The 26,970-nt window shown below is 41.3% G+C and overlaps 1 protein-coding gene across 2 annotated transcripts in view; it reads left to right on the top strand.

Moving 5' to 3' along the window:
- Nucleotides 1-916: 916 nt before the first annotated feature.
- itga10 (integrin, alpha 10) overlaps nt 917-26,970 on the top strand; it is a 31,906-nt gene continuing 5,852 nt past the window's right edge. Inside the window, exons 1-9 of one of the 2 annotated variants that reach the window (XM_030749852.1) lie at nt 917-1,638; nt 11,499-11,610; nt 11,747-11,856; nt 11,955-12,043; nt 15,359-15,473; nt 15,585-15,712; nt 16,400-16,548; nt 23,567-23,717; nt 26,036-26,201. In XM_030749852.1, the coding sequence (XP_030605712.1) occupies nt 1,587-1,638; nt 11,499-11,610; nt 11,747-11,856; nt 11,955-12,043; nt 15,359-15,473; nt 15,585-15,712; nt 16,400-16,548; nt 23,567-23,717; nt 26,036-26,201 (1,072 nt within the window). In that variant the 5' untranslated portion in view covers nt 917-1,586. Of the gene's footprint in view, nt 1,639-11,498; nt 11,611-11,746; nt 11,857-11,954; nt 12,044-15,358; nt 15,713-16,399; nt 16,549-23,566; nt 23,718-26,035; nt 26,202-26,970 lie in introns of both variants that reach the window. The other variant, XM_030749851.1, reaches the window with a different exon arrangement.

Here is a 26,970-nt window from a genome sequence, read left to right as displayed (position 1 = left end):
CCCAGGCTGAGAGGAGAAGGGGGCGGGGCAGCGCTGTGTGTGTGACGATCGAGTGAAGCAGTGACAGCGAGACAGAGAGAGAATCCCCCGCCTGCCCTTTTTCTTCTGTTACAACCTGTCAGACCATGGCAGAAAGCTACATGCAATACACAGCAAGCAGAGGGCGCCCATTATCCCACAAGTGGAGCAGTGCGGTAGGCGTTGCTGCGGCGATCGCAATACGTTGGGGGGAGGGGGGCGGTCATGCCGCCCTAGATGAAATGCCGCCCTGGGCGGCTGCCCATGTCGCCCATATCAGAAACCGCCACTGACAGTGTTTGTTTGTTTGTACCAACTTAATTTGACAGGATCAGAGCACTTCGTTCTTTTTCATATGAGTCAGATTCATGCCACTTTTTGATCAGACGTTTTGATCTGTTATAGCAGAAGCAGCACCGGGTTTATGAAACTGGTTTTTTATGAGCCTCCCGTTGAGTGCTGTTAATCATTATTTTCCCGTTAATAAAATATTTGATTTGCCAGTTTAGCGCAAATTGACGGCTTTGCCTTTTATGACCGCATCCCTTCTGAAAAGGATCTATCAATGATGTATTAACTGCAGCTGACTCTTACTCTCACCGGTGGCACGCATATAAAAGTGGAGCTTTATAAAGTGGTGCTAAAAGTCGGATAGGCTAGCCGGTGAAATAGGACGCTTTATTCATAAATCACAAAACAAGAAAAGTGAACAAGATTTTGAGAGTAAAACTGTCCGAGTTTATCTGGGAGAAAAAAAAAAAACGAGTGTAAGGAGAGAAAGGGGGAGATGTGGGGTTGAGGTTTGTGAACCAGTCGCTCAGAGAGGAGTCTGGTGGATGGAGGGAGGGGAGCTGTGAGGATAAATGCGCTCTTTCATTTCAACGTGAGAGAAATCCGTTACTAGAGGCACATATTTACATGAGCAGAGAAGCAAGCTGAAATAAGGGGAATAAGCGGAGCGGATCATGAATAACGTGTTACCAAACATACCGCACACAACAGCTCTCCTCAGATTTTGGGATTGATGAGCGGAGTTTTTGTCAGAGGAGAGTTTGAGCTTCAAAGACGCGCTCCGGAGACCGGAGGGATAAAGCCCTCTGCTGACTGCCTGTTTGGGAAGGTGTTACGCATTTGCAATGGTTTAATGACTCGGAACTGCGGCCTCTTGTTGGATGGGACAGGTGCAGTTATTTTCACGCCATGGGTCACTGAGGCGTCACAAAGTTGTTGTTTTTTCTTTTGTTTTTACTTGCTCATTAAGATTTTTTTTTTTTTAAACATAAGACTCGTTTTCAATAAGTTTATTTGATTAAAATCAGTATTTACAGACTGCCTGTGTAAACGAATCGGTCTTAAACTTTAATCCCACTCACGCACAGATGCCACCGCGGCACAGTTTGACCGTGGGTTTACGCATCTCTTGGGAAGAGAGAGAGCTGAAAAAAGCGTGTCTGTGTGCATTTTTGTGAGGTGGGCATCAACGCGCTGCCTTTCCACCAGTTCACTTTGTAAACAAACGAGGGGGGAAAAAAACATAAGAGAGGGACTTCTTTCATTCGGATTCATAAATGGAGCTGCGTAAATACCTGTTGTGCCTGGAGTTTATCCTCCTTCTTAAAGGTAAGAGACACATTTCAGTCCATTTATTATTTATTTTACCTGAAAACAAAAACCTAAAGGACAGTTTAAATTCAGGTGAAGCTGCTGAATAAATATAAGTAAGTAAGTTATTCATTCATTGATACTGTGAACCCACATCTGGGTATGTTCATCTCTATGTAAAATCAGCCTGGTGTCTCTCCACTGCCCGGGTCCTTGCCTGTCCCTCAGCACTCTCTTACTGGGTGATATTGTAACTTACTCAGCTTTAACAGACGGCATGTGCCAATGGTGGTGTGGCAGCCTCCCTGAGGCCCATTTTCCTCTGCGTGACAGTAAATTACTGACCGTGAAGACAATCCTCAGACGATTCTGTGCATAAAGAAAAAAAAAAAGCAGGCATCTTAAAACACCTGGACACACTCCATTTGCCAAATAAATCAAAGGTAAAGGAAGTTGTGCATGAGTCCAAAAAAAAGTACTGGTTCTTGGTTCAAAGTCTGATCCTTTGGTAAATCTATCATCTCTGTTAGAACTGAGGACATATTTCATTTTTGTTGGAGGCCTTCAACTACCATCAGAGATATGTGTACTAAGATCTGAAAGGTTACTGGTTCATCTCCGCTTATAGCTGACACATACAAGCCCTGGCAGCTGTGTAACATGACCTTAGTGGTCATATCAGCCATTTCCATCTCTTAGACTTGATGTCTAAAGTTCCCCTAATAAGGTGCCTATGCCATGTGTGTTTCTCCATGGAGCATGAACATCAGCTCCCCTCCAGTACTCATGTTCGCTGTGGCACAGAACAAACCAAGACATTCCTACTCACCAGAAAGTGAAGAAAAAGACCATTGTTGTCTGCATACACTGCAGCTGATAAGCAGCGGGTTAACGCTGCGTTATGGCATGCAACCACGATCCGAAATGAGATCAATAGACTTAGAGATTGTGTTGTGCAAGGCATGTTAAATCTGTACCTGTCTCAAATCTCACACAGTCGCTGAAGTTAATCTATAGAAGGAAATGTTGCCAATTGCGGCAATTTGTGGCGTGATTACCCATGCTGCCCATTTTCACCCTTGTTCAGAACCCGAGGAATGAATGAGGAATGCACGGAGTACGGAGGTTTCACGCTTTACACTCACAGGCACATATACCCTTTATAGAAACACCAGCAGCCTGTGGTTTGGTTTTACACATTCCACTCCATTACGTGTTTAAATAACGCATGAACAAGCCAGCATTTTTTCTCACCTTTTTAACCATGTAATCTTTAATTTGTAAAGTAGCTCAGTGTTTACGCTCGTGCCTGTGTGTGAGTTTATAAGCCTGAGCATGTGTCACACAGGAGCATGTAGGTGAGTGAGTATGTGTGTAATGTTAATGGTTTCAGCAGAGCTTCCCTGATGCGGTCACCAGGCATCCCATGTCTGTTACACTCTGTTATGCTTTTACTGAGATGTCAAACACAGGTGTGTTTGCATGCATGTGTATTTCACTCTGTTTCACCGCTCATTCATAAATTCTTCCTATTATCCTCCCAGCTATCTTCTTGCATGTTTTTTTTTTAACTTTCCCATAATTTGCTGACTTTCATTCTTACTCCCCCTCTTCTTTGTCCACCCCCATTCCCCACGAGAGGGTGACAGATATGAGAACAGAACACGATGGAGATAATGGAGAGAAAATCTGTGAAAGGGTGTAAGAAGAGGCGAAAGAAGGGGAATGAGTGGGGAACATTATGAGTCAGTTCAATGCAGATGATCGAAACAGACTGTAAACAAGACATCTGTACTGACGGACGTTTCACAGAGGTGCCAGAAGTCAGATGTGTAAATTAAAGAGGCTGAGAAACTGATGGGGGGCAGGGACATACATCACTGTCTTTCCTTAATGCTCTGAGTGCTGGCATGTCTCTACAGTCTCCAAAACACTGTAGTGTCAAGTTCAGTTCCTTTTTCCCAACATGTGCACACACTGCGCACATACACATACTGTACTACACAATCATAACCATTCACATTGAGCAGCAGTCGCGCACAGAGCTGAGCGTGTGGTTGAGAGAATCTGGACTTACTTTGGCTTGATAAATGTTTGCCGGCAGTTGTCATGGCAATGGGTGGTCAGACAGCTTGTGGTAAAGTGTCATATATAAACCAAGATGAAAACAGTACCAGAGGAGGGAGGACAGGACAGGGAAAACAGGGAATGACGGTATTGTGTTCTGGAAGCTGTAGGGGTTGAGAAGGGAGATGGGGGCCTTGTGGTGCATTTACAGCGTGAGCGTTTGTGCGTGTCTGTGCATTTTATAGCATAGTGGGCAAAAAAATAAAACGAGCAATTTAGGGTTCATGAGAGAATGAGTTAAACACGAGGATAAAAGAGAACATCAGTAGCAGGAGCCGTTATCAGAGGCTTGCTTTGTTGTGGGAAGAAATCTGGAGTTGGAGTGTGGGTGCTGTTGCCACAAGAAAAGAGAGGAACAGTTTACTACAGCGTGTGTGTAAGAGGGGTGGAGGATGTCAATCTAAAAGAATAGCTAATTGCAAAAAGCCTGGGAAGGTGGATTTTCTTTATCTGGCAGTGAAAATAAAGACTGCAGAATTATTATACTACTGCCTACGCACAGCCCTGTTGTTGAAGCGCATTAAAACATCTGTGTAGAATTGGATGGATGCATGAATCTCGTCATAGCCACTGGAGGCTTGGATAAAGAAATACTGGAAGCTCACATTGATGTGCAAAATCAGCAGAAACCAGATTTAACGGTCTGCAGTTATGCCAGCAGCCCTGTGAGGCTGTATTTGAGATAATGCTAATCGGTTCTTCCAGTGTCAGAGCTTCATAAACTCGTACCATAGCAGCCATACAGTCCTGAAAGGTTCTGGCTACAGGTTGACTACGTTTTGAATAATACAGTTAGCATAATAGATGAATCCTTAATTATGTAATTTATATATCACTCAAACAAAGTGTAACATGAAGACCATATTTTGCTAAAATAATTTGAACTGCAATTTCTCAATGGAATACGTATGTGAAGGCCCCAAAATGATTATAAATCACTGTAATAATGAAAATGCTTAGGGATGAAATAAACGATTAATCGATCGATTGATCTAAAAATGGCCTGTAGTTTGGCGCATTTAGATAAATTCAGTGTAAGATGAGAGCTAGTCATAGAATCTGTTGAGCTAACTACAGCCCACAGAATGTCTTTACATTTTTTTTGCTCATTAAAATGCAACATTTTAATGAGCAGTTTATGTAATCAGACAGCCACATAATGATCAACTCCAAGTATTCTGACTTTGTGTTAGCTATGTTAGGGTTATGTTGGCGAGTTGTCTAATCTTGTCTTTCCTCTCATTTTTTAATCAATGGAAAATTGCTCAGTGAGACTTAACAGAACACAGATGAGTCTATTAATCGATCCATTATTCTCATCCAGCTTGGGGTCATGGGGGTCCTGTGGCCTAGCCATAGGCAGTAGCTACCTTGATATCACCCAGTGGTTTCTGAAGTCCCGTTGTGAAGCTTTGAGATGAGCATTTTTGCCACCTCCATTTTGGTGGGGGTTTTTGTTTTTTTTAAATTTTCACAATGTTTATTTCTTTTATGACACAATTTCCATACATACAGTGGCTTGCAAAAGTATTCATACCCCTTGAACCTTTCCATATTTTGTCACATTACAACCACAAACATAAATATATTTCACTGGAATTTGAAGTGAAAGACCAACACAAAGTGGTATACAATTGTGAAGTGGAAAGAAAATTATACATGATTCAAAACATTTTTTACAAATAAAAAACTGAAAAGTGCGGTGTGCAAAAGTATTCAGCCCCCCTGAGTCAATACTTTGTGGAACCACCTTTTGCTGCAATTACAGCTGCAGGTCTTTTAGGGTATGTCTCCACCAGCTTTGCACATCTAGTGACTGAAATTTTTGCCCGTTCTTTGCAAAACAGCTCAAGCTCAGTCAGATTAGATGGAGAGCATTTGTGAACAGCAGTTTTCAGAGCTTGCCACAAATTCTCGATTGGGTTTAGGTCTGGACTTTGACTGGGCCGTTCGAACACATGAATATGTTTGGTTTTAAACCATTCCATTGTAGCCCTGGCTTTATGTTTAGGGTCGTTGTCCTGCTGGAAGGTGAACTTCCGCCCCAGTCTCAAGTCTTCTGCAGACTCCAACAGGTTTTCTTCCAAGATTGCCCTGTATTTGGCTCCATCCATCTTCCCATCAACTCTGACCAACTTACCTGTCCCTGCTGAAGAGAAGCAGCCCCAGAGCATGATGCTGCCACCACCATATTTGACAGTGGGGATGGTGTGTTCAGAGTGATGTGCAGTGTTAATTCTCCGCCACACATAGCATTTTGCATTTTGGCCAAAAAGTTCAATTTTGGTGTCATCTGACCAAAGCACCTTGTTCCACATGTTTGCTGTGTCCCCAACATGGCTTCTGGTAAACTGCAAATGGGACTTTTTATGGTTTTCTTTTAACAATGGCTTTCTTCTCTTCCATAAAGACCACATTTGTGCAGTGCACGACTAATAGTTGTCCTGTGGACAGATTCCCCCACCTGAGCTGTGGATCTCTGCATTTCGTCCAGAGTCACCATGGGCCTCTTGGCTGCATCTCTGATCAGTGCTCTCCTTGTTCAGCCTGTAAGTTTAGGTGGACGGCCTCGTCTGGTAACCCAGGAGGAGAGGATTCTGGCCTGAATGGCCAATATAAAGTGCTCTATATTTGGTAAGCCCCATCCCCCCTGTACCTCTGGCAGTTGTAGAGTAGCTAATTTTACTTTAGGTTTCCTGCCAGCCCAGATAAAATCTGTCATTGCTTTATTGATAACTTTAATATCCTCTGATTTTAATATCACAAACAGCATAATTTTTGGGAGTACTGACATCTTAAGATTAATTCTGCCTAGAAATGATATTGGAAGATTCATCCATCTGTTTAAACTGTCTTTAAGTTCTTTTATCCGTTTTGGTGTTTTTAAACAAATGTGATGCAAGAGGAGCAGGTTTGACTGTAAAACCAAACACTCATTGGCTAACAACTTGTCAAAAAGAGTCATTAGCCAATGACTCCTATAATCCTCCTTTCTGAAACATAATATGACCAAAATTTACAAAATTGACTTAATATTTTATTCAGTATTACTGAAAATAAGTAAGACTATAAACTCAGCAGGAAAGTGCCAGAAAGGATCTTTTCCATACATGAGACTTTTTGCCAATTATCTTAACATGCATGGATGATTGGAAGGACCCCAGGAAGCTACAACAAGAACATGGAGATCTATACATAAGTGAACCAGTTGGCAGCAGGTTTGAACCCAGGCTCTTCTTACTGTGAGGTGACAGTGGTGCTAACCACTGCACCATTGTACCATTGATAACTTAATTTGCACCAAAGTGGGAGAAGGACACTGCCAGAACCATGTGCTGCTGCATGGCTGAAAACCTCCATCTTTGTAGTGATGTGCAGTGAATCCATCTAGGCAGAAGAAACAGAAGAAATCTGTGTGAAAAGTGCAGTTAAATTGCAAGAAAGACAGTCTGTTGAGGAAAGTGAAGAAGCAGATAGGAGAAACTACAGTATGTGAGAAAAGTATGAGCAGAGCAGAGAAGGAAGAGAAACTTTAAACATATCTAGTTTCATTCTCTAAACCAAGTGGAAGCCCAATCTGACTGGCTTGGCTGAGGTACAGTGCAAAAGTCTTGAGCCACCCCTCAGCAGATGAACAGTATCTGCTTTAGATAGTTTTTAGGTTTGCCACTTATTTTTTTTCTTTTCTTTTCTTTTTCTTTTTGTCTACTTGTCCAGTTTCTTCAAATTTTGTAAGGAAACCGTGCTGAAATATGCCAAGTTTTCAGCTAACAGCTCTTTGGGAATCACCTTGTTGGTACAAAATATTAATTTGTGCCTGTCAAACTGTGCTATCATTGGCATTTTTCATAAAAAAAAAAAAATAATGTGTTTTTGTGCCTAAAGATACAATTAAAAGCTGGTTCTTTGCTAAGTTGTCTGGTATGTGCCGACACAACACTGGTTCATCCCTCAAGTTAGGCTTTATTTTTTTTTAAGTTTGAATGATTTAAAGGTCAGTGTGTGAGTAGCTGTTTCATAATTATGCCAGCAGTGTTTTATTCTATTTCCTAGTTTGGGAGTACAGGAAAAGTTACAGTACTATAAGGAACTGTAGATACTCTAAGATGTTGCTAAACTGCTTGGTAAGTTGAATGCATTCTGAAAACCTCTTTTAGCAACCACATTCAACACACCCTACAAATAACATACAGTAGACACACAAGTAGGACAAGTTAAATACTGACTGTCAAGAGCTACACAGGAAACACACATATAGCTACTTACTCATCAGTCTATTTATGAGTCTTTGGAAATAACCTGGACATAACAGTGGTGTACATGTAAATACATTTAATTACATTTTTGCACTTAAACACAAATTTCACAAATTTGTGGTCCACTTGAGTTTTTTTTCATGCTACTTTCTACTTGTACGCCACTACATCTCAAAGGGAAACATTGCTTTCTCCCTCACTGCCATTATCTGGCAGATATAGTTACTCTTTACTTACAGTATATGATGATACTGGACGTTCTGTTATAAATTAAACTTTTCAGCAGTTCAAACAAGTACAGCTGAAACAATTAATTAATCAGCTATGCAAATATCAGAAAGCTGGCAGTTATTTTAATAACAGTTTGACCCCGTTTGGTAGCATTTCTCACTGTTTTGTGAATTAAAAAATGTGAAATCATTACATTAATCCATAATGAAAACAAATATAAATTGTAGTTGGACTTTTCTGCATCTGCTGTGATGGCCACAGTGCTGGCCTTGTTTTCTTTGTTGCCTGTGTCCATCTCTTTGAGGTAACTGGTGGGTAGAGCTGACCCAATTTAGGATGCAGCCTACCTGAGCAGGTGGGGCTCAGGGCACTATAAAGGATCACTGCCAGAACTTCTTGGGGGCTCTTTTTCTGCTCCTCTCCCATCCCCATTTGGTTTCTCTTGTACTCTGCACTCAGATATAGCATACACACTGATGTGCTGACAACCACTCATACTAATCTTTTATTTAATTAAGTAATTTAATGCCATCCTAAGACTCTGAGTGGTCACCCTCTTTTTGCCACATACTTTGAGCCAGGGTGTGACACACCTGAAACACAAGCTTGCCAAGTCTTCGCTATCAATTCCAAACACCTTATTCTGCTATTGAGTCTTGTTTGGTGTCGTTTATTGGATTGGATGATTGAAGTCTAAAGAACCAAGGCATATCGGTAATTTAACAATTTATTCATTTAACAAGCAGGGCCCTCAGTAGCATGTGGAAGAACCATACACAGCCACAACAGCCTGGCACCTCCTCCTCATGCTGGTCACCAGCTTGGTCACACACGGCTGTGGGATGGCATCCCATTCTTCAACCAGCATTTATCACAAGTCAGCCAATGCAGTTGTGCTGGTCATTCCAAGCTGATTCCACAAGTGTTCAATGGGGGTGAGGTCAGGACTGCAGGCAGGCAATTCCATCTTCTCCACTCCCAAATTCTGGAGGTAGTCTCTGCTAAACCTGCTCTGTGGGGGCGAGCGTTGTTATTTTGGAGGCTAGAGTTCGGTCCCAGACTGTGGAGATATGGGATTGCCGTTGGTTGCAGAGTCTCATCTTGATATCTCTCTGCATTGAGATTGCCTCCAGTGATGACAGGCCTGATTGTCAGGACCGGTGGAACCAGAAGCTCATGACAACAGTCAATAGCAGAATAAGCTGTTTGGCATTGACAGAGAAGATTTGGTGATTTTAATTTTTTTTCATGGGTGCAACACATACTCAACTGTGCAGGACTGTGTGTTTAAAGTGTAGTATAAGTAGTTGTATTTGAGTAAATGATGTGAATACTTCCTCCATCACAGTCCTTACAGTATGTTGGCGTCTGTTGGGACTGAAGATTACAAGTCTGACACTGAAAAACAATCTGAGGGTGTGGTGTTAGAAGTGAGCTTAGAGCTCTGTGGCCTGTTCCTCATCTCAATTTGAGACCAGCAGCTACATTAGCTGCCCCTAGCATAACACACCTGAATTACCAGACTGTCTGTTGCTTAGCTGTGGCTCACGTGCGTGCCATGTGCAAATGTGTATGAATTAACAGTCCAGTGTCTGTTTTTCTGCTGCACCCGTTTCAATTAGGTTGAAATGGATGCTGAATAAGTGCAGTCCTCCTTTAAATTCTTGGTAAACACAGATTCATATATTTTACAAACTTCAGACAAATTCACGAACTAATTGTGACATCTGTGTTATTCATCTGACTTAAACTGACTCCTAAATCTTTATTCATTTACCTTACCTGTGATCAGAGTAAACCGTGCTGTGTGTTTAGTTTTGTCAGTTCAAACATGCTTCAGCTTGCATGTAAATATAAACAGCTCAGTGAGCTACCATCTTGCTGATCTGTCTTCTCTGTGTCTCCCTCACTTCTCCCTGTATGCATGAAGGGCGCGCTTGTGTGTCATAACAGGGAGCTTACTATACTTATAGTTTTTCTAACCCACACCCTGCTTTGCTTCTTCTCTTCTCTCTCCCTCTTTCCCCTTAGGCTGAACTCTCTTTTTCCTCAGAGACGGCCTTTGGTCATTTTGTTTATCCATCTTTTTGCACCCCCCTCTCCCTCCCCCAATCCTTCTCCAAGGGCCAAGACAAGAAATAATAATCTGACTCTGCACTGTAGCTCTAACTACAATTGAGTACACACAGTTTCCAGCTCCAGGTTTTGCAGGTTTTTCACTCATTTTAATAGCTTATGAAAAAAAAGTTTATGTAGTGCCATAGAGGAAAAAAAAAAAAAAGAAGAAGAAAATGTTGCTGAGGTATATGAGATTTATATCTGCACTACCACGTCTATAAATAAGAAGTTATACAGAAATAACTTTACAAAGAACCCTCCCCAAAGACATTGCTTGTTGTTGATACAATATTAACATTTTAAAGTATTAATTGGCAATGCCCTTGGTGTGGCAGTTAGCACCGTCTCCTCACAGCAAGAAGGCCCTTGGTTTGAAACCAGGAGCCTTTCTGTGCAGAGTTTGCATGTTCTCCTGGTGCCTGCATGGGTTCTCTTCAGGTACTCGAGCTTCCTCCCACAGTCCGACATGTATATTAGGTTAACTGGTGGTTCAAAATTGGCCGTAGGTGTGAAAGTGAGCATGAATAGTTGACTGTCTCTTTGTGTTAGCCCTGCAACAAACTGGCAGCCTGACCATGATGCACCCTGCCCTATGACAGCTTTTTGTTTTCTCCATTTCAAACTGTTCCATTAATGCAGTTTCCCCACTTTCATTTTAGGCTCATCTTTAAGTGAAAAAAATGTCATTCTGCACTTAAATCACATCAACACCAACTGGCTACAACACATAACACAGCAAAATGTGGGGTAGTGTACTGTAGGTCCCTCCTGCCAAAACAAATTTGACTGGGGCACTAACATTCGATCTTAGGGAGTGTCCTGTGGTGTCTGGCACTCGGACACTGGCAGCTGGCAGCCATGGGTTTCTAGCAGAACGTTGCATTGTAATGAGATGATTATTATTGGTCACTGCTCCTGTTTGCAGTTTTCATGTTGTGCTTGAACAGTGTTTGCTCTGTTTCAGCCTGTTTCGACTCCCTATTGATTAGTTGATGTTTACACCTGCTGAAATATCGGAGCATTCCATATTTTCTGTGGCTGCATCATTTCATTGAATAAAATTAATATAGCTATGGGAATGTCAACAATATTTTATTGTCTTTTTGTTGTCATCTGCATCATACTCTTCTTCCTCATGTCTTCCAGAGCTTTGTCAGTGTTTTAACATAGATGTAAAGCACCCGCGAATCTTCACCGGTCCAGAGGATGCACTGTTTGGCTTCTCTGTCTTGCAGCATGAAGCAGATGGGGAGAAATCGTAAGTGTGTGAGGGAGACAGTGAGATATAAGCTAAGAGAAAGACGCATTGGTAATTAAACCTTCATAGTATGTACAGAAAGAGGATGCTGGATGACATTTTGATGATAGATGAATGACTGTGTGACTCTGTAAAGGATGCTGGTTGGTGCTCCCTGGGACGGGCCTCCCAACAACAGGAAAGGAGATGTTTACAAATGCATTGTGGGAGAGGAGAAGAACTCAAACTGCAACAAAGTGAATCTAGGTGAGAGAAACAATGACTTGCAGAAAATATGTGAATTAAAAATCATCATTTCAAGTTTGGATATGTTGCCTCAGTACTAAGCTGTTTGTCTCTCTCAGGTGAGACGGCTCTCCAGAATGTTTCTAAAAATCTGAGGAATTCTCACTTGGGAATGACCCTCACACCAGCTTCACCTGATGGCTTCCTGGTATGTGGCATCAACACTGGAAAACAGGGCTTTTTATTTTTGTTATGTGGGCAGTGGGCTTGGGCGTGGGAGCCTGAAGGGATGTGGTCAGACCAGGCTGAGTTTGTTCGACAGAATTTTGATGAATTAGCTCCCTTGGAGTGTTTTTAGTTGAATTTAGATTTGACCACATATGGTTCACTGAACCTCCTCTTCCTTTTCCTTAATTTTGGAGATGCATATGCACATGGATTTACTGTTATATCTGTGCAGTATATAAAATCATTCAAATCTCAAGTGTGTCAGAAGTCTTAAGAGTGTGAAGCCAGTTCATGTCTTCAGAAGCAAATTATAAGTCTAAATAAAAGCCTTTTAGGTTTGAATGGTCAGAGTTTCAAAATATTTGCATGTTTTCATTTTAGAATTACAGCAATGAAGCATATTTAGCCTGTGAGCCAGTTAAGGGAGTCAACTTTAGTCTGCCAACACATGCACAAAGCATACTTCTCTGACTGAAGTGCCCTTTTCATTATTCCAGATTGCTACCACACTCAAAGCTCTGCTTTTGCTTTTCCTGTTATAAGTTAATGTATGGATACTTTTTAATACCTTTTAAAAGGAAAAATATAAAGTGAATGCATAAAAAGGCAGTGCATAATGTAAATTAGGCAAAGAATTTCTAAGGTCCAAGATGATGCCGAAAGACTGGTAGTTTTATCTATCCTGTAGCCCCCACACCTATTTATGGTGATGTAAAACAGAGAGAGGCAGGAGATATTCACTAGATACTCCAGATATTCATTAGTAGTTGGTAAATGATTACAACAGCAAACAATAGATCAGTTAGGTTAATTACTGCCGATCAACTGTCATTCAAGTGTGTGTGAGACATCAGTAATGATCTTAGAGAAGCAGCTATTGCTGCCCATCAATCTGGGAAAAAATTACAAATTTAAATTTAAAACAAAATTTACAGTCCATCATTGGACTGTGAGAAAGATTTTTCACAAGTGGAAAACATTCCAGACAGCTGCCAATCTTCCCATGAGTGGATGTCCCAGCAAATTCACCCCACAGACCCCAAGTGCTGCATCTCGGACTCTACAAGCTTCAGTTAGCATGTTAAATATTAAAGTTCATGACAGTGACAGTACATTAGAAAAAGACTGAACAAGTATGGCTTGTTTGGAAGGGTAGCCATGAGAAAGCTTTTTCTCTCTAAAAAAGAACATGGCAGCACAGTTTATGAACAAACCACAAGACTTCTGGAACAATGTCCTTTTGCATGGTGCCATTTTTGGTGAAAACAAACACGGTATCACCACAAACACGTCATACCAACTGTCAAGCACGGTGGTGGAGGGGTGATGATTTGGGCTTGTTTTGCAGCCGCAGGACCTGGGCACCTTGCAGTCATTGAGTCGACCCTGAACTCCACTGAATACCAAAGTATTTTCGAGTCAAACGTGAGGTCATCTGTCTGACAGATAAAGCTTGGCTAAACTGAGTCACGCAGCAGGACAACAATCCCAAGCACAGCAGCAAATCTACAACAAAACAGCTAAAAAAAAAAAAAATCATAAGCTGCAGCGGCCCAGTCAAAGTCCAGACCTCATCCTGATTGAAATGCTGTGGTGGGACCTTAAGAGAGCTGTGCATGAATAAATACCCACAAATGAACTGAAGCAACACTGCAAAAGAAGAGTGAGAGACTGAAAGTCATACATAAGTAAAGCCACAGTGTAATATGTCAGTATGTTGTTGTTCACCTGAGGTTGTCTTTAAATAATCTTAGAACCTGGCAAGGACCTGGCAACAATTTTTTGTTGTTGTTGTTGCGATGGGTAAAACCTTAGAATCGAAGAAGAAATATTTTCTTTTTACCGTGACTATAATCCATGTCAGTTGACTGAGAGATCTTACTGAGCTTGTAGTCACTGACACAACAACCAAAAATGAATAGTGTATGGTTCTTCAAAGTCAAATTCATGAGGTCACACATCTCAGCAGTCAAGTGCAACGCAGCATTTAGTGACAGAATCCAACTCAAGTTTAAATTGAAGTTAAGTTTGAGTCTTTAGCTTTGACGTATTTCTCTCATCTACCCTAATTTCTCCTCCTCTGAGGCTTCTGGCTTGCAGACAGACACATTTATGCCTTAGCCAGGAGACAGCAGTTTGTGTTACATCCCCTCTTTGTATAACTGCATGTGCATGTTGGGCAAGTGAGCTTGCGTGTTTTGGTGTCTGCCAGGTTTTTTACTGCTTCTTCGGGCGTGGAGTTGTGCACAGTTCAAAAACGCTAGCCAGCTTAGGCCACTTGTGTGTGTGTGTGTGTGTGTGTGTGTGTGTGTGTGTGTGTGTGTGTGTGTGTGTGTGTGTGTGTGTGTTTATCTTAACCCCAGTGGTCAGGTCTATAACAGGATCGGAATGCGTCTCCGGCCCTTTGTTAATGACAGACCTACCAAAAGCCATAGCACCTCTTTCGCTTTTCTCCATCTTCTCCCTCCATCGTTTCCTTCCAGCTCTCTCTCCATCCTTTCTTCTCTGCCTGTCTGTGTGCCTGAGGAGAAACCCTTCCATAATGACAGGGCAAGAAAAACCAGGATGTTTCTCTTTCTCTCATTCTACCCCCACTTCACCCCACTTTCAGTCTCCCTCTTTTGTCTTTCTACTAACTTCCTTTTATCTCTTTTCTCGGCACTCTCCCCTTATTCTTTCCTCTTGCTATGAAAAGGCAAATAAACGGCACGCTTTGAAGGCAGAAATATTTTTATAGGGTGCCCCTCACCCTCACCCCCAATGAACCTCCTTATTCACCCACCCTACATTTAACACAATCAAATTTAAATGGCTCATACTGGTCTTCCAGCTCTGTTAAACCACTCATGACAACAGTGCCTGCCAGCATGTCAACAATAGTCTCCCTCTCTCTGCCTCTCCCTCCTTCTTCTGTCCTCCAAACCACTCTATTGTAGTTTTTCCATGACTTCTTCCCTCTTGTGACTTGTTTTCTTTTTGTTCTTTATCTGACCCGATTCACTTGTTTTAGTTTTGTGCATTTGTGTGTGTGTTTATACTGGGGTCACTCCAGCATTTGTTTACATTTTTAAACTCTTTGATACACATTTAGTGTGCATAAAACAAACACTTAGAAAGAATAAACTCTGCTCAAATTAATTGTAGCTACTTCTAAAATTCACCTGTAAAACAGATGCTTGTGTGTGTGTGTGTGTGTGTGTGTGTGTGTGTGTGTGTGTGTGTGTGTGTGTGTGTGTGTGTGTGTGTGTGTGTGTGTGTGTGTGTGTGTGTGTGCACGCGCGCTTCTGTTTTGCAGGCATGTGCTCCACTGTGGTCGCAAGAGTGCGGTACATCTATGTTCAGCACTGGCATCTGTGCTTCTGTCAGCGATGACCTAGAACCAAGAGGGACTATTGCTCCAACAGCACAACGTAACTACACACACACACACACACACACACACACGTGCACATTGTGGGAGAGAAACAAGTTGCAGGCCTGCTTCAACCAAGCAAACAATTGTAAACTCCCATATCTGGCAGGGTGCTCGACATACATGGACATCGTGATTGTGCTGGATGGCTCCAACAGTATCTACCCCTGGTACGAGGTCCAGAACTTCCTCAGTAACATCCTCAGCAAGTTCCACATCAGCTCAGACCAGATGCAGGTAAAACTCCAAGTTGACATGTATTTGCACAGCCGATAAATATTATTTACATTAGTAATGGAAACTTGTGGGTTTGGATTTGAGTGAGTCTCCCACATATCTGGAACCCTTTAGCTGCTGCCCAGAGCAGTAAGACAAGCTAGTCCCTTGAATGAAAACATGCTGACAGGGACATATTAAGAACCAGTTTGGCAAATATGTCCAGAATGAATAGTTGGAATAATGTAAAGGGACATGAGCCCAGCTCACTTGAGGTTGAGGAGGAATGGGAGTTGGGGGTTGGTGGTTATGGTGATGGTGATAGTGTGTTTGTCTGTGCGTGCGTGCGTGTGTGTGTGTGCTGGGCAGGGAGGGGGGCATCTAGTGACATTATTCAGAGCTAAACAACTAGAAGAGTGAGAAGGGAATTGAGTTACTAAAAGGGGAGGTGGGGGGTAAGGGGTAGCAGGCAATGTGAGGTGAAGAGGAAATACCTCTGGTTTTTGAATGAATTCAAAAATTCCCCAAGTGCACTGTTTGCTTTAAGAAGAGGACTGGTACTTAAAGAGATAGTTCAACCCAGAAACAAAAGTCTCAGATGTTGCTTTCCACAATTATGCACAAGCACAACCAGTAACATGTGGCATTGTTGAAATGCTTGTGTGTTTCTATGTGTGTGTGTGTGTGTGTGTGTGTGTGCGTATTTAGGTTGGTATTCTGCAGTATGGCGAGGTAGCTGTTCATGAGTGGTCTCTGAAGGACTACCAGACCACACAGGAGGTAGTGGAGGCCGCCAAGAACATCAGCCGCCAGGAGGGACGGGAGACGCGCACTGCATATGCCATCGAAACAGCCTGGTAGGCATGGCAATTACTGATGAGGGTTGATTTTTCACAGTTTAATGCATGATGTAGATTTGGCAGGCTACGTGGAAACTGTGTGACTGTTTGGATTTTGTTGGTGTTTATAAATAGAACACTGTATAATTTGTAGTTGTGGCAATCAGATCTGTTTTCTTCTTCTCTGTTCTTCTTTCCAATGATATGCTCCATGTTTGATTAATGGCAACCTATTAGATGAAGGCTCACAATGTATCACCTGATTATGTTATCCAAAATTAGTCAGTAGTAGTGACAGTCCACCACACAAGTATGATAAATCCTCAGCAGTATTTGGAGCACTTTAATGTCTTTCAGCCCATTGTTTTGGTTCTGGCAGTTTCACAGTCTTGGTTCATTCTCACTGATATCAGGCAGCTGTTGTCTGCAAAAAAAGCTGAAACAAACTGCTGTGCACTCCCTGCCTAGTACCCAACAAGTTCAGAGGTAACTGGCAAACACTGTGGAGCATTTAGGAGCTTTAAGTCCAAGCTGTTTGCCTTAGGGACCGGTGGAAGCAAAATATAGATTTTACATCCACCCATTAAGGAATCACTAGTCTTAATTTCTTTAAATACTTCACTGGGCTTCTTGAAGGATACTCAAAGCTCTGGTTTGTATGTTGGCTGCATTTTATTTTCTTTCTCTATAAAGATGATCCCACACCGCTTCAAGAATTTTGACATCTGGGCTCTGGGGGGGGGGGGGGGGGGGGGGGGGGGGGGGCAATTCATGACTGATAGAGACTCATTGTGTGTTTTTCTATCCAGGTAGGCTTTTACTACATTGGCAGTATCTTTCGGATTATTGCCATGCTGAAAAATGAAGTTGTTACCAGTCAGACACTTTCCAGATGGTATTTTTTATGGTGGATCAAAATCTGATGGTACTTTTCTGTGTTCATAATTTTATCAGTTTTAACAGCACCACTGGCTGAAATGCAGCCCCAAACCATGACAGAGCCTCCACCGTGTTTTACAGATGGCTTTAGACCCTCACTTTTGTGCCTCTCTCTGGACCTCCTCTGTACATGTTGACAGCAGCTTGTACCAAAGATTTCAAATTTGATTCATTACTCCATCAGGCCTGTTGCCACTGATTTTCAGTTCAGTCCTTGTGTCCTTTGGTATACCTCAACCTTATTTGGTTGTTTCCCTTCCTTAAGAATGGCTTCTTGACAGCCACTCTTACACAGACCATTTCTGATGAGCAAACAGTTCAATTCAATTCAGTTTTATTTATGTAGCCTCAAGGCGCATTGTATTGTAAGGTAAAGACTCTACAATAATTACAAAACAGTAGATGGATCAAGTGAAGGGCCAGATGCATCTCTTAGGTCTTTGCTGTATTTTTTTGTATTTCTTAAGGACATTCTATTTCTTAAAATAGTTTCTTTGCTAAGTTGTGTACACAACACTAGTTCATCCCTTGAGTCAGGTGTTATTTTATGCTTGAATGTTAAAGAAAGTGGTCAGGTACAAGGACTGGACTGAAAGGAGTGAAAAATCAAAGAAGCAAAAAAAAAAAGCTTTTAAAGACTATCAGAAGCCTGAAGAACTATTGCTCAAGATCACTTAAAAATGAAGAAAATCTGACTCCTCGGAAGCAAAGTATAAAGAAATGAGGGTTGGCTCAGTATTGTAAGCTCAAATCTCGACAAAATGCATGAGAGATCTTTAAAGGGACCCATAAATTACTCGTGGCTGTACTGTTACCCAGTTTCTCCACACCTTCAAGACTTTGTCGAAGTATGCTGAGGGGTATTAGTGCTAGTAACCCAAATCTAAAGAAACACTTGGCAGGTCAGTGACTAAGTGAAAAATCTTAAAATATCGCTTTCTTTTCAAAACAAAATTCCTGCTTTATTAAAATCATACCCACATAGAGCACCACACCCAGACCTGATGTGTGGCCACGACTGCTGTTTTGGGATGTGTGTCTCTGAGCTGCATTGTAGTGCCACAGACTCATGCACACACACACATAACCACACAGGTAATTGGAGGGTTCCTGTTTTCTGGTACATTTAAAGGTAAAAGCTTGACATTTAAAAGGTAGTTGAAAAGCAGTGGCTACAAATGGAACCAGTAAAAAGTTTTAAAGCTGCAGCTCTAAAACACCAGTGACACTAACTTTACCTTTCACTGTAACTGTCACCTTTCCTTCCTTCCAGATGTAGCACTTGTCACACTTAAGTCATGTACTGTGTACATGTATGTGTGTGTTGCATAAACAAGTAAAATACAAGTATTAATTTGACATCAAGAGGCGGTACTATCAAAAGATAACTGCTAAACTGACACCCTACTTCCACTCTCACATACTCATGCACAGATGGGCAGATAGCAGCCCTGGCACTGGCAGGAAAATGACGGGGTAAAAAAAACAGCAAGATTAGCTGATCTGGGCCGGCTGGCTGCTGACTCAGCACGGCTGCAGGTGTGGCACGACCTGACCCAGAGTGGTCAGCCAAGTACTTCTTCTACAGCTGTAAAAATACACTCAGAAACACGTACAGTATGCACGTGCACACGTATGCACACATCAGGCACTCATGCATCACTCATTAAATTCATGGACACTATTCATTCAAGATATTTACAGCATTTGTTCCCTGACCTCCTAACCCCAACATTAACCCTATTCACTGCGAGTTTTACTTTCAGCCTTTACCCTAACCCTAACCCTTAACCTTAAAATGAAGCACTTACATAAAATAGCTCCTGAAAGAACAAACAGAAGATTTCAAGTTCTTGGGATCTTGGGAGAGTGATCAGTGCAGATTTAAACTGGGCTTTGAATTTTGATGTCAGACTTTATTCACACTAATGCCATAAAAATCAGGAATTTATGTTTGATTTCAAGTTGACTGCTCTGAGTCTTTGCATATTTGAGAGCTAATTGTTTTGATGAGGAGAGCTATTTGGGAATGGAGGTATGGTAGTTTATTCAAAGTATTAACTTTTCACACCTAATTTAGTAGAAATAATGCTACCAAATCTACTGTGTGTAACCTGACAAGCCTTCTATGAAAGTGCAGCTGTGGAAAAACACACAAAGAAACCCAAAAAATAAAGAGATGCTGTGAGCTAGGCTAGCTACTGCTAGTGAAAACTAATAACATACAATGAGATGGCCACATTCAAGGTAAACTTGATTTCAGCATTTGCCGTCTTATTTTATTTTATTTTTTTCAGAAAAAGTTGTGTTGCTGTCTAAAATGTAAATAAAAACAGAATGCAGTGATTTGCAGATCTCATCACCCTATATTTTATTCAGATTAGAACATTAAAAACATATCAGATGTTTAAACTGAGGCATTTTGCTATTGTTTGAAAAATTTTAGCTCATTTTGAATTTGATGGCAGCAACACATCACAAAAAGTTGGAACAGGAACATGTTCGCCACTGTGTAGCATCCCTTCTTCTTTTAACAACAGCCTGTAAACATTTAAAAACTGGGAAGACCAACTAATCCTTTTGTAAGAGGAATGTTGTCTGGACAAAAGACATCTGGATGGGAGCAGATGTTATATATACCTTTCAGCATTAATGGTGCCTTTCCAGATGTGCAAGCTGCCAGTTCCATGGGCACTACTGCACCCCCATACTATCAGAGATCCAGGTTTTTTTTTTAATTGAGCATCTCTTCAAATTTCAAATTTTGATTTGGCTGACCACAGAACAGTTTTCCGCTTTGCCTCTGTTCATTTTAAGTGAGATTTGGCTTGGAAAAGACAGCAGCATTTCTGGATCATGCTCACATATGGGTTCTTCTTGTTGCATGATAGAGCTTTAACCTGTATTTTTGGATGGCACAGTGAACTGCGCTCACAGACAGTTATTTCTGGAAGTGTTCCTGAGCCCATGCAGTGATTTCCATGACAGAATCATGCCTGTTTTTAATACAGTGCCACTTGAGGGCCCAAAGATCACTGGAAATCAATGTTGATTTTTAGCCCTGTCTCTTGCACACAGAGATTTCTGCATATTTTCAGAAGCTTTTAATGATATTAAATACAACAGAAGATGAGATGTTCAAAGTCTTTGCAATTTTATGTTGAGGAACATCATTCTGAAATTGTTCCAAAATCTGTTAAAACAGTTTTTTGCAGACAGGTGCCCATCTTTACTTCTGAGAAACTCTGCCTCTCTAAGATGCTCCTTTTGTACTCAGTCATGTTACTGACCTGCTGTCAGTTGACCTAACTGGCTGAAACATGTTTCTCTGTCTGTTTCTTTTTAATACCACTTAGGCCTGATTTAGACTTCTGCATTGAGTCTTTGTGGGGCTCACATATGTAACCGGAAACCCCTCTCAACCATACGCGGTAATTACAATTCTTGTGGGCTACATCAACCCAACCTGTAGTTACATTTCTTGAAAGGTGCACTCAGGTTACGATGTAGGTTACTGTGTAGGGTTCAGAGGGGTTTCCACTTACGCTTGTAGGTCCCCACAAAGACCCAATGAAGAAGTCTAAATCAGGCCTTGCTTTTCCAGCCTTTTGTTGCTGCTGTCCCAACTTTGTCGCAGACATCAAATTCAAAATGAGCTAATATTTTTCACAAAATGGCAAAAAGACTCAGTTTAAACATTTGACATGCTTCTATATTCTGTCGTGAATAAAAATGTAGGTTTATGCAGTTTGCAAATCATTGCTTTCTGTTTTTATTTACATTTTAAACAGGATTTCAACATTTTAAGAATTAGGTTTGTAAATTGGATTTGACAAACAAGCAGTGCATCTGACAGAGAAACTGAGCACACTGCATACTCGTACAGTAGCAACTTATCAATCAAAAGATTGTCCCAATCTAAAGGATGCTCTGCTTTATTGTCTTTATTTTACCGTAAATGAGAGAATGAACCACCAAATGAACATAACATTGTATTAAAAAGACCTGAAACTAGCAGCTGACATCTTAAAGACTATTAGAAAAATTTTACTGAGGTATTAAATTAAGTGAGTAATAGGATAGCTTATATATAGATTTTTATGCAGTGTGTTTCAGCTGTGTCTGTTTGGAAGATTCACTCTCACCCATTGAAGTAATCAGTGGGTGAGAGTTTTTATTAGTTTTTATTCTTGATTTAGTTATGTTTGGGCACAAAAATTACAGAGTTACAACCCCCCAAAATCTAAAAATGATATTACCAGCGCATATTTTGCATGTGCTTCTTTGCACTGCTGGAAGTGCTGCTAGAAGTTCTTTAACTCACAATAACCACTTGCACGAGTGACATACAGTATCCTGTCTTTTGTGTGGGAGGAAAGTCAAGGACCTGACCTGAATCTGACTGCCGCTTGAAAGCAGCTGTGTAGTCTAGTCACACACTTTAACTAAAACTTGGTTCTTTTATATTTCTTTACAGTATTATACCAGACTAGTACCAGACTGTAGAGTACAATTTGAATGCAGACTAGATGACTGCTCCATTAACATGAAATAACCCATCCACAACTGGATTTGCCACTGATTTTTATATCACTCCACCCGTCTGAGACGCGCGCACACACACACACACACACACACACACACACACACACACACACACACACACACACACACAAACTAAAGTACACACACAGACCGCTGTGCTATGTCATTACCACACTGCTATGACTCCATAAAATGGCTAGTAAATACAGCCAGGCCTCCCAATTAGCTCCCATCACTTTCTCTGCTCTTTCATCTTCTGTTCTTCTTTCTCATCTTACTGTTTCTTTCTTTAAATTTTTTATTTTTTTTTCCATCTTACCTGTTTGTGTCTGTCTTGTCTCCTTATTTTTTTGTCTCCACCACTGCCCCACTCTTCTGAGTTTCTCTCTTTGCCAATAAAATAAAATTGTTCTGCTGTATGATTCACTAAATTTTAACATTATGTTTACCAAAGCTGGTTTTGTACTCATAATGTTTGACTTAACTTTGCTGTCTGTATTTGTCTTGTTCTTGAAGTTTGTATTATAATTCCATTCTTATTTCTCTGCCTCTTGTGTTTGTATTTTACCTATTTGGTGCTTTTTTTCTCATCTTAATGTCTTTTCTCATTTATTTGTTCTTTTTCTTTTAACTCCTCGCCTTTCTTTCTCCTCTCCGTCTCTGCACCCTGTGTAATTTGCAGACTGCATAGGGGAAACGGTTGTTTTTAACTCAGAGTTTCTTGTGGCTGACCACAATGTTATATTTAGTCAAAGGCTGGAGTTAGGCCTGAAAATGACTGAGTTCACTAGCAGTGACTTCTCTGCCTCGTACACTCTGTGTGTGTGTGTGTGTGTGTGTGTGTGTGTGTGTGTGTGTGTGTGTGTGTGTGTGTGTGTCCGTGCGTGTGTGTGTGTGTGTGTGTGTGTGTGTCCGTGCGTGTGTGTGTGTGTGTGCGTGTGTGTGTGCGTGTGTGTGTGTGTGCGTGTGTGTGTGTGTGTGTGTGTGTGCGTGTTAGTCTGAGGCTTACCAACCCTCTTCAGCGCTTGAATCAGCTCCCACCGAGAACAGGTTTCCTCCAGACAAACAGGGTGCAGCTCGGGTCTGTTTGTGTGTTTATCATTTAGGTTTTCATGCCAGTGTCACAGCACAACTGGACTGGAATGCACAAATGTGGTTGCTGTGGGCAGTGACATGCAGAGACCAGTTGGAATCAACAGACAGCTGACAGTGTGTCACGTCGGACTAATAAAGTTGTGGAAATATCCAGCTGTAATGTGGGCCATTTATTTTGCGCTTGATGGAAACCAACAGTGTCTCAGTGTTTTTATTAGCTTTTCTTCTTCTCAGAGAAATGCTTGATGTTCCGTGTTATCTTACAGAGGATGTTTATTTGAGTTATTTGATACTCAGTGGTATCCTCCCTTTCATTCATTTCCTAGCTAGACTCTGGCTCCCTTTTCCTCTCGTTCTCAGAGTCTCAAATCTGATTCAGTTTCACAGGATCAGCGTGATCACTTGACTTTTTTTTTTTTTTTTTTAGCTTCATCTGTCTCGTTTTCTTTCTTTGTAGCACAGAGGCTTTCAGTCCTGAGCGTGGAGCGAGAGAAGGTGCCACTAAGGTGATGATTGTGGTCACAGACGGAGAGTCCCATGATGGGGACGAGCTAGAAGGCGCGCTGGAGAAGTGCAAAGAAAGAAACATCACTCGATATGCCATCGCTGTGAGTACATTTTTTCCAGTCTGGGCAGGTGTTGCCCTGACAGAATGATAATTCTTGGGCTTTTATTTGAGCATTTGAGAGTGCTATGGTGCTCAAATTGTTGATTCAGAAACTCTTTCTACAGTACTGGTAAAATTATTGTGGGAAACACAGAAACAACTAACCTACATGATCTGTGGGATGTGAAGAGCATCCCTGACATTCCTCACACATTGTGTGAAAGTGGTATAGTGACTATACACCCCAAGGAACCAGACAATATCACCACCACCCCACCCCAAAATAACTCCAAATTGCAAAATGAACCACTTGGATCCACTAAAATAGCCAAGTGGGAACAAAAACTCTTCCTTTCCAGCCCCACCCGACCCCCTCAACACACAGAAATACACCGAATGGTGGCGTGGTTTGTATCTGAGAGCCAGACTGACTCTAGTTGGCAGGACTGTTTGCAGACCCCTCCCTACCCCACAAGAGAAGCAAATGAACCTAAAGACTCCACTGGAACCGCAGAAGAGGAGAACATGAGCCAACCATGCAGGAAGAGTGGCAAAGGGCCACTGTGGAAACAGATGTAGATTGGTGAAAATCAGATAAACTGATCAGTGGATGGAGAAGCTTATTTACAGAACAAGTCAGTTATAATAATTCATTGTGTTGAAGCAAGGGGTTTGCCCTGCCCTGGGAACAACAGATCCTGCAGTTTCATCAGACCAACACTGCAATGAATATTCTCCCAGGTCTCGCGGAATCTGCTTCTTTAATGCTTCACTACAGCAAAACATGTAGGGAAACTATTCATTTCACTGCTTCACAGCTTTTTTTTCCCAACAGCTTTTAGTGGTATCATATGCAGATAAGTTGTGTGCCTGTGATACCCAAATGGAATTTTAAAATATTCTTTATAATAGTTTGGGGCTATAATAACAGGTGTGTGTTACTTGGAGCTAGATGTTACTTTTTATATTATTTTCACTAAAAAATCATATTTGTTCAACTTAGTGTTATTCCATAATTTCCCTTTTTTATGCTAAAATACAAAAATCAGCCACATGGAGAAAATGCTGGATTATTTTTCCAAAGCAATTTGGATTCACCATCTACAAACCAGAGGATGAATCCTTTACATTCTATAGTTGTGTCAGCCAATGGTGTGTCTTCAGAAATCACCTGAAGAAAGTGATAAAATATGCTGTAGAAACAAAGTGCTAGGTGAACCACAGTTTCAAAGAGGGAATGAGACAGGCAGCGCCAGAAACCTAAGAATCTAAGGTGCAGTTAGAGCAGACATTACATACACAGTCACAACTTTAAATAACAAAAGAAACAAACAAAAAATGGCTGAAAGAAACAACGGGGAATGATTCGGTTTGGTGGTTTGAATGTTTGCCCGAAAACGTCACTGCGATGACAGGTAATTATTGCTTGTAACAGCTCTGTGTGTGTGTGTGTGTGTGTGTGTGTGTGTGTGTGTGTGTGTGTGTGTGTGTGTGTGTGTGTGTGTGTGTGTGTGTGTGTGTAGTGAAAATGGCTCGCAAAGGAGGTCGGAATTCTCAAAATAAGAGCAAAACATGAGTACAGTCACTGAAAACTGTGTTTTATGCATCAGCGCAGCCCAGAGGCAAAAGCATTCCTGCAGCACCGTGTGCAGCATGTATGGACGCTCGTAAAGTAGAATCAAACCAATCAGGAGATTTGTTACATTTACTTCACCGTTCTTCTTTTCCTCTTGCCTTTTCATGACCATGTGAGAGCTCGCAGCACTTGGCAGTCTGCGTGGAATTTCTCAACTCCTATAAGTTCATAATGTTCATATTTATACACAGGCTTGCCTTATGTTACACATACACCCTGCTCTATCCCCTGCCCTTTGAAAACAGAGGATTTCCTTAGTTTGCTTGGCAGGGAAAGTCACAGGGGGAGATCTTGGGTTTGGTTTCTCTTATGGAATTTTCTCATTTGTACTTGAGGCGTTAAGCCATAAGCCTTTGCTGCTGCAGTATATTCTCTGCATCAGTCATCTCTTCACCTCTCAGCTAGGCCTGTGCTCCTCATTTACAAGTCTCTGGTGGTTGCCATTTCCTTCCATCTTATGCTTTCCAGTTGATTTGTTGACTGTAGGTATCTGTTTATTACTGGTAAATTACACAGACACTGGCACACCTCCAAACTGTGTTGATTTTACTGACAGGCACTCTCCAGCAGAAACATGGACATGTAATCACTCTGATACCTCTTTGCATAAATCAGAATTTCATCTGCTGTCATTTACTATGTCTTCATTTTTTAAAGTATTTTACCTATCTAACTTTCTTCAGGTTCTGGGTCATTACATCCGGAGACAGCAAGATCCTGAAAGTTTCATTAAAGAGATCAAGTTCATCGCCAGCGACCCTGATGACAAATATTTTTTCAATGTGACGGACGAAGCTGCGCTCAATGACATTGTGGATGCACTGGGCGACCGCATTTTCACTCTGGAAGGTGACAGTGTTTAAAAAGAAAGCCAAACTGGCCTTCATCTGCATGTTTAGCCTTTCAAACCACACATTTATGACCATTTATGAACAGTATTATGTAGCATGATACTAAGTACTAGCTGTTGCTCAAAAGCAAAGAGATAATGGTTGCACATTACTGGGCAAAAGTATTGAGCCATCCCTCATTTTTATACATTCTGCTTTCAATGAGGCAGATGTCCCTGTGCATTTTTAAAGTGGCCTTGAGCAATAGTTCTCCATGCCTTTTTTTTTTAAGGTCTTTGAAAGTTTTTCTTTGGATAATGGCCACTCATTTTCAGTCCAGTCTTTCCACCTGACCATTTTAGATAAATTTTGTTTTGTTTGTTCAGCCACTTAGCACAAATGAATCATTGAAGAATAAAAAAAGGTTATTGAAGCAGTGTGGGATCATCTTGAGTGAGAACAGAACAAAAGGCAATCAAGATCCAAATAAGAGCTTTGAATGTCCTTCAAGAAGCCTGGAGAACTATTCCCGAAGACTGCTTAAAGAAATGACAAGAAAGCTGCCTAACAGAGTTCAGGCTATGTTGAAGACTAAAGGTGGTCATACCAAACATTGGCTTTGAAGCTGGTTAGAATTGTCTTTGCCTTAGTTACTATATTTCCATTTATGTTTGCATGTTTCAATAAACCCTTCTTTGTGTTGGAGTATTTACAATGTAACAGAGTGTACAGATTATTTTCAATAATGCAGTTCAAATGCTGACTCCTTTGAAGATGAAAAATAATTC

The sequence above is a fragment of the Archocentrus centrarchus genome, chromosome 16, assembly GCF_007364275.1.
Source record: "Archocentrus centrarchus isolate MPI-CPG fArcCen1 chromosome 16, fArcCen1, whole genome shotgun sequence".
Taxonomy (NCBI): Eukaryota; Metazoa; Chordata; class Actinopteri; order Cichliformes; family Cichlidae; genus Archocentrus; species Archocentrus centrarchus.
This window is presented reverse-complemented; position numbering and strand designations above follow the sequence as displayed.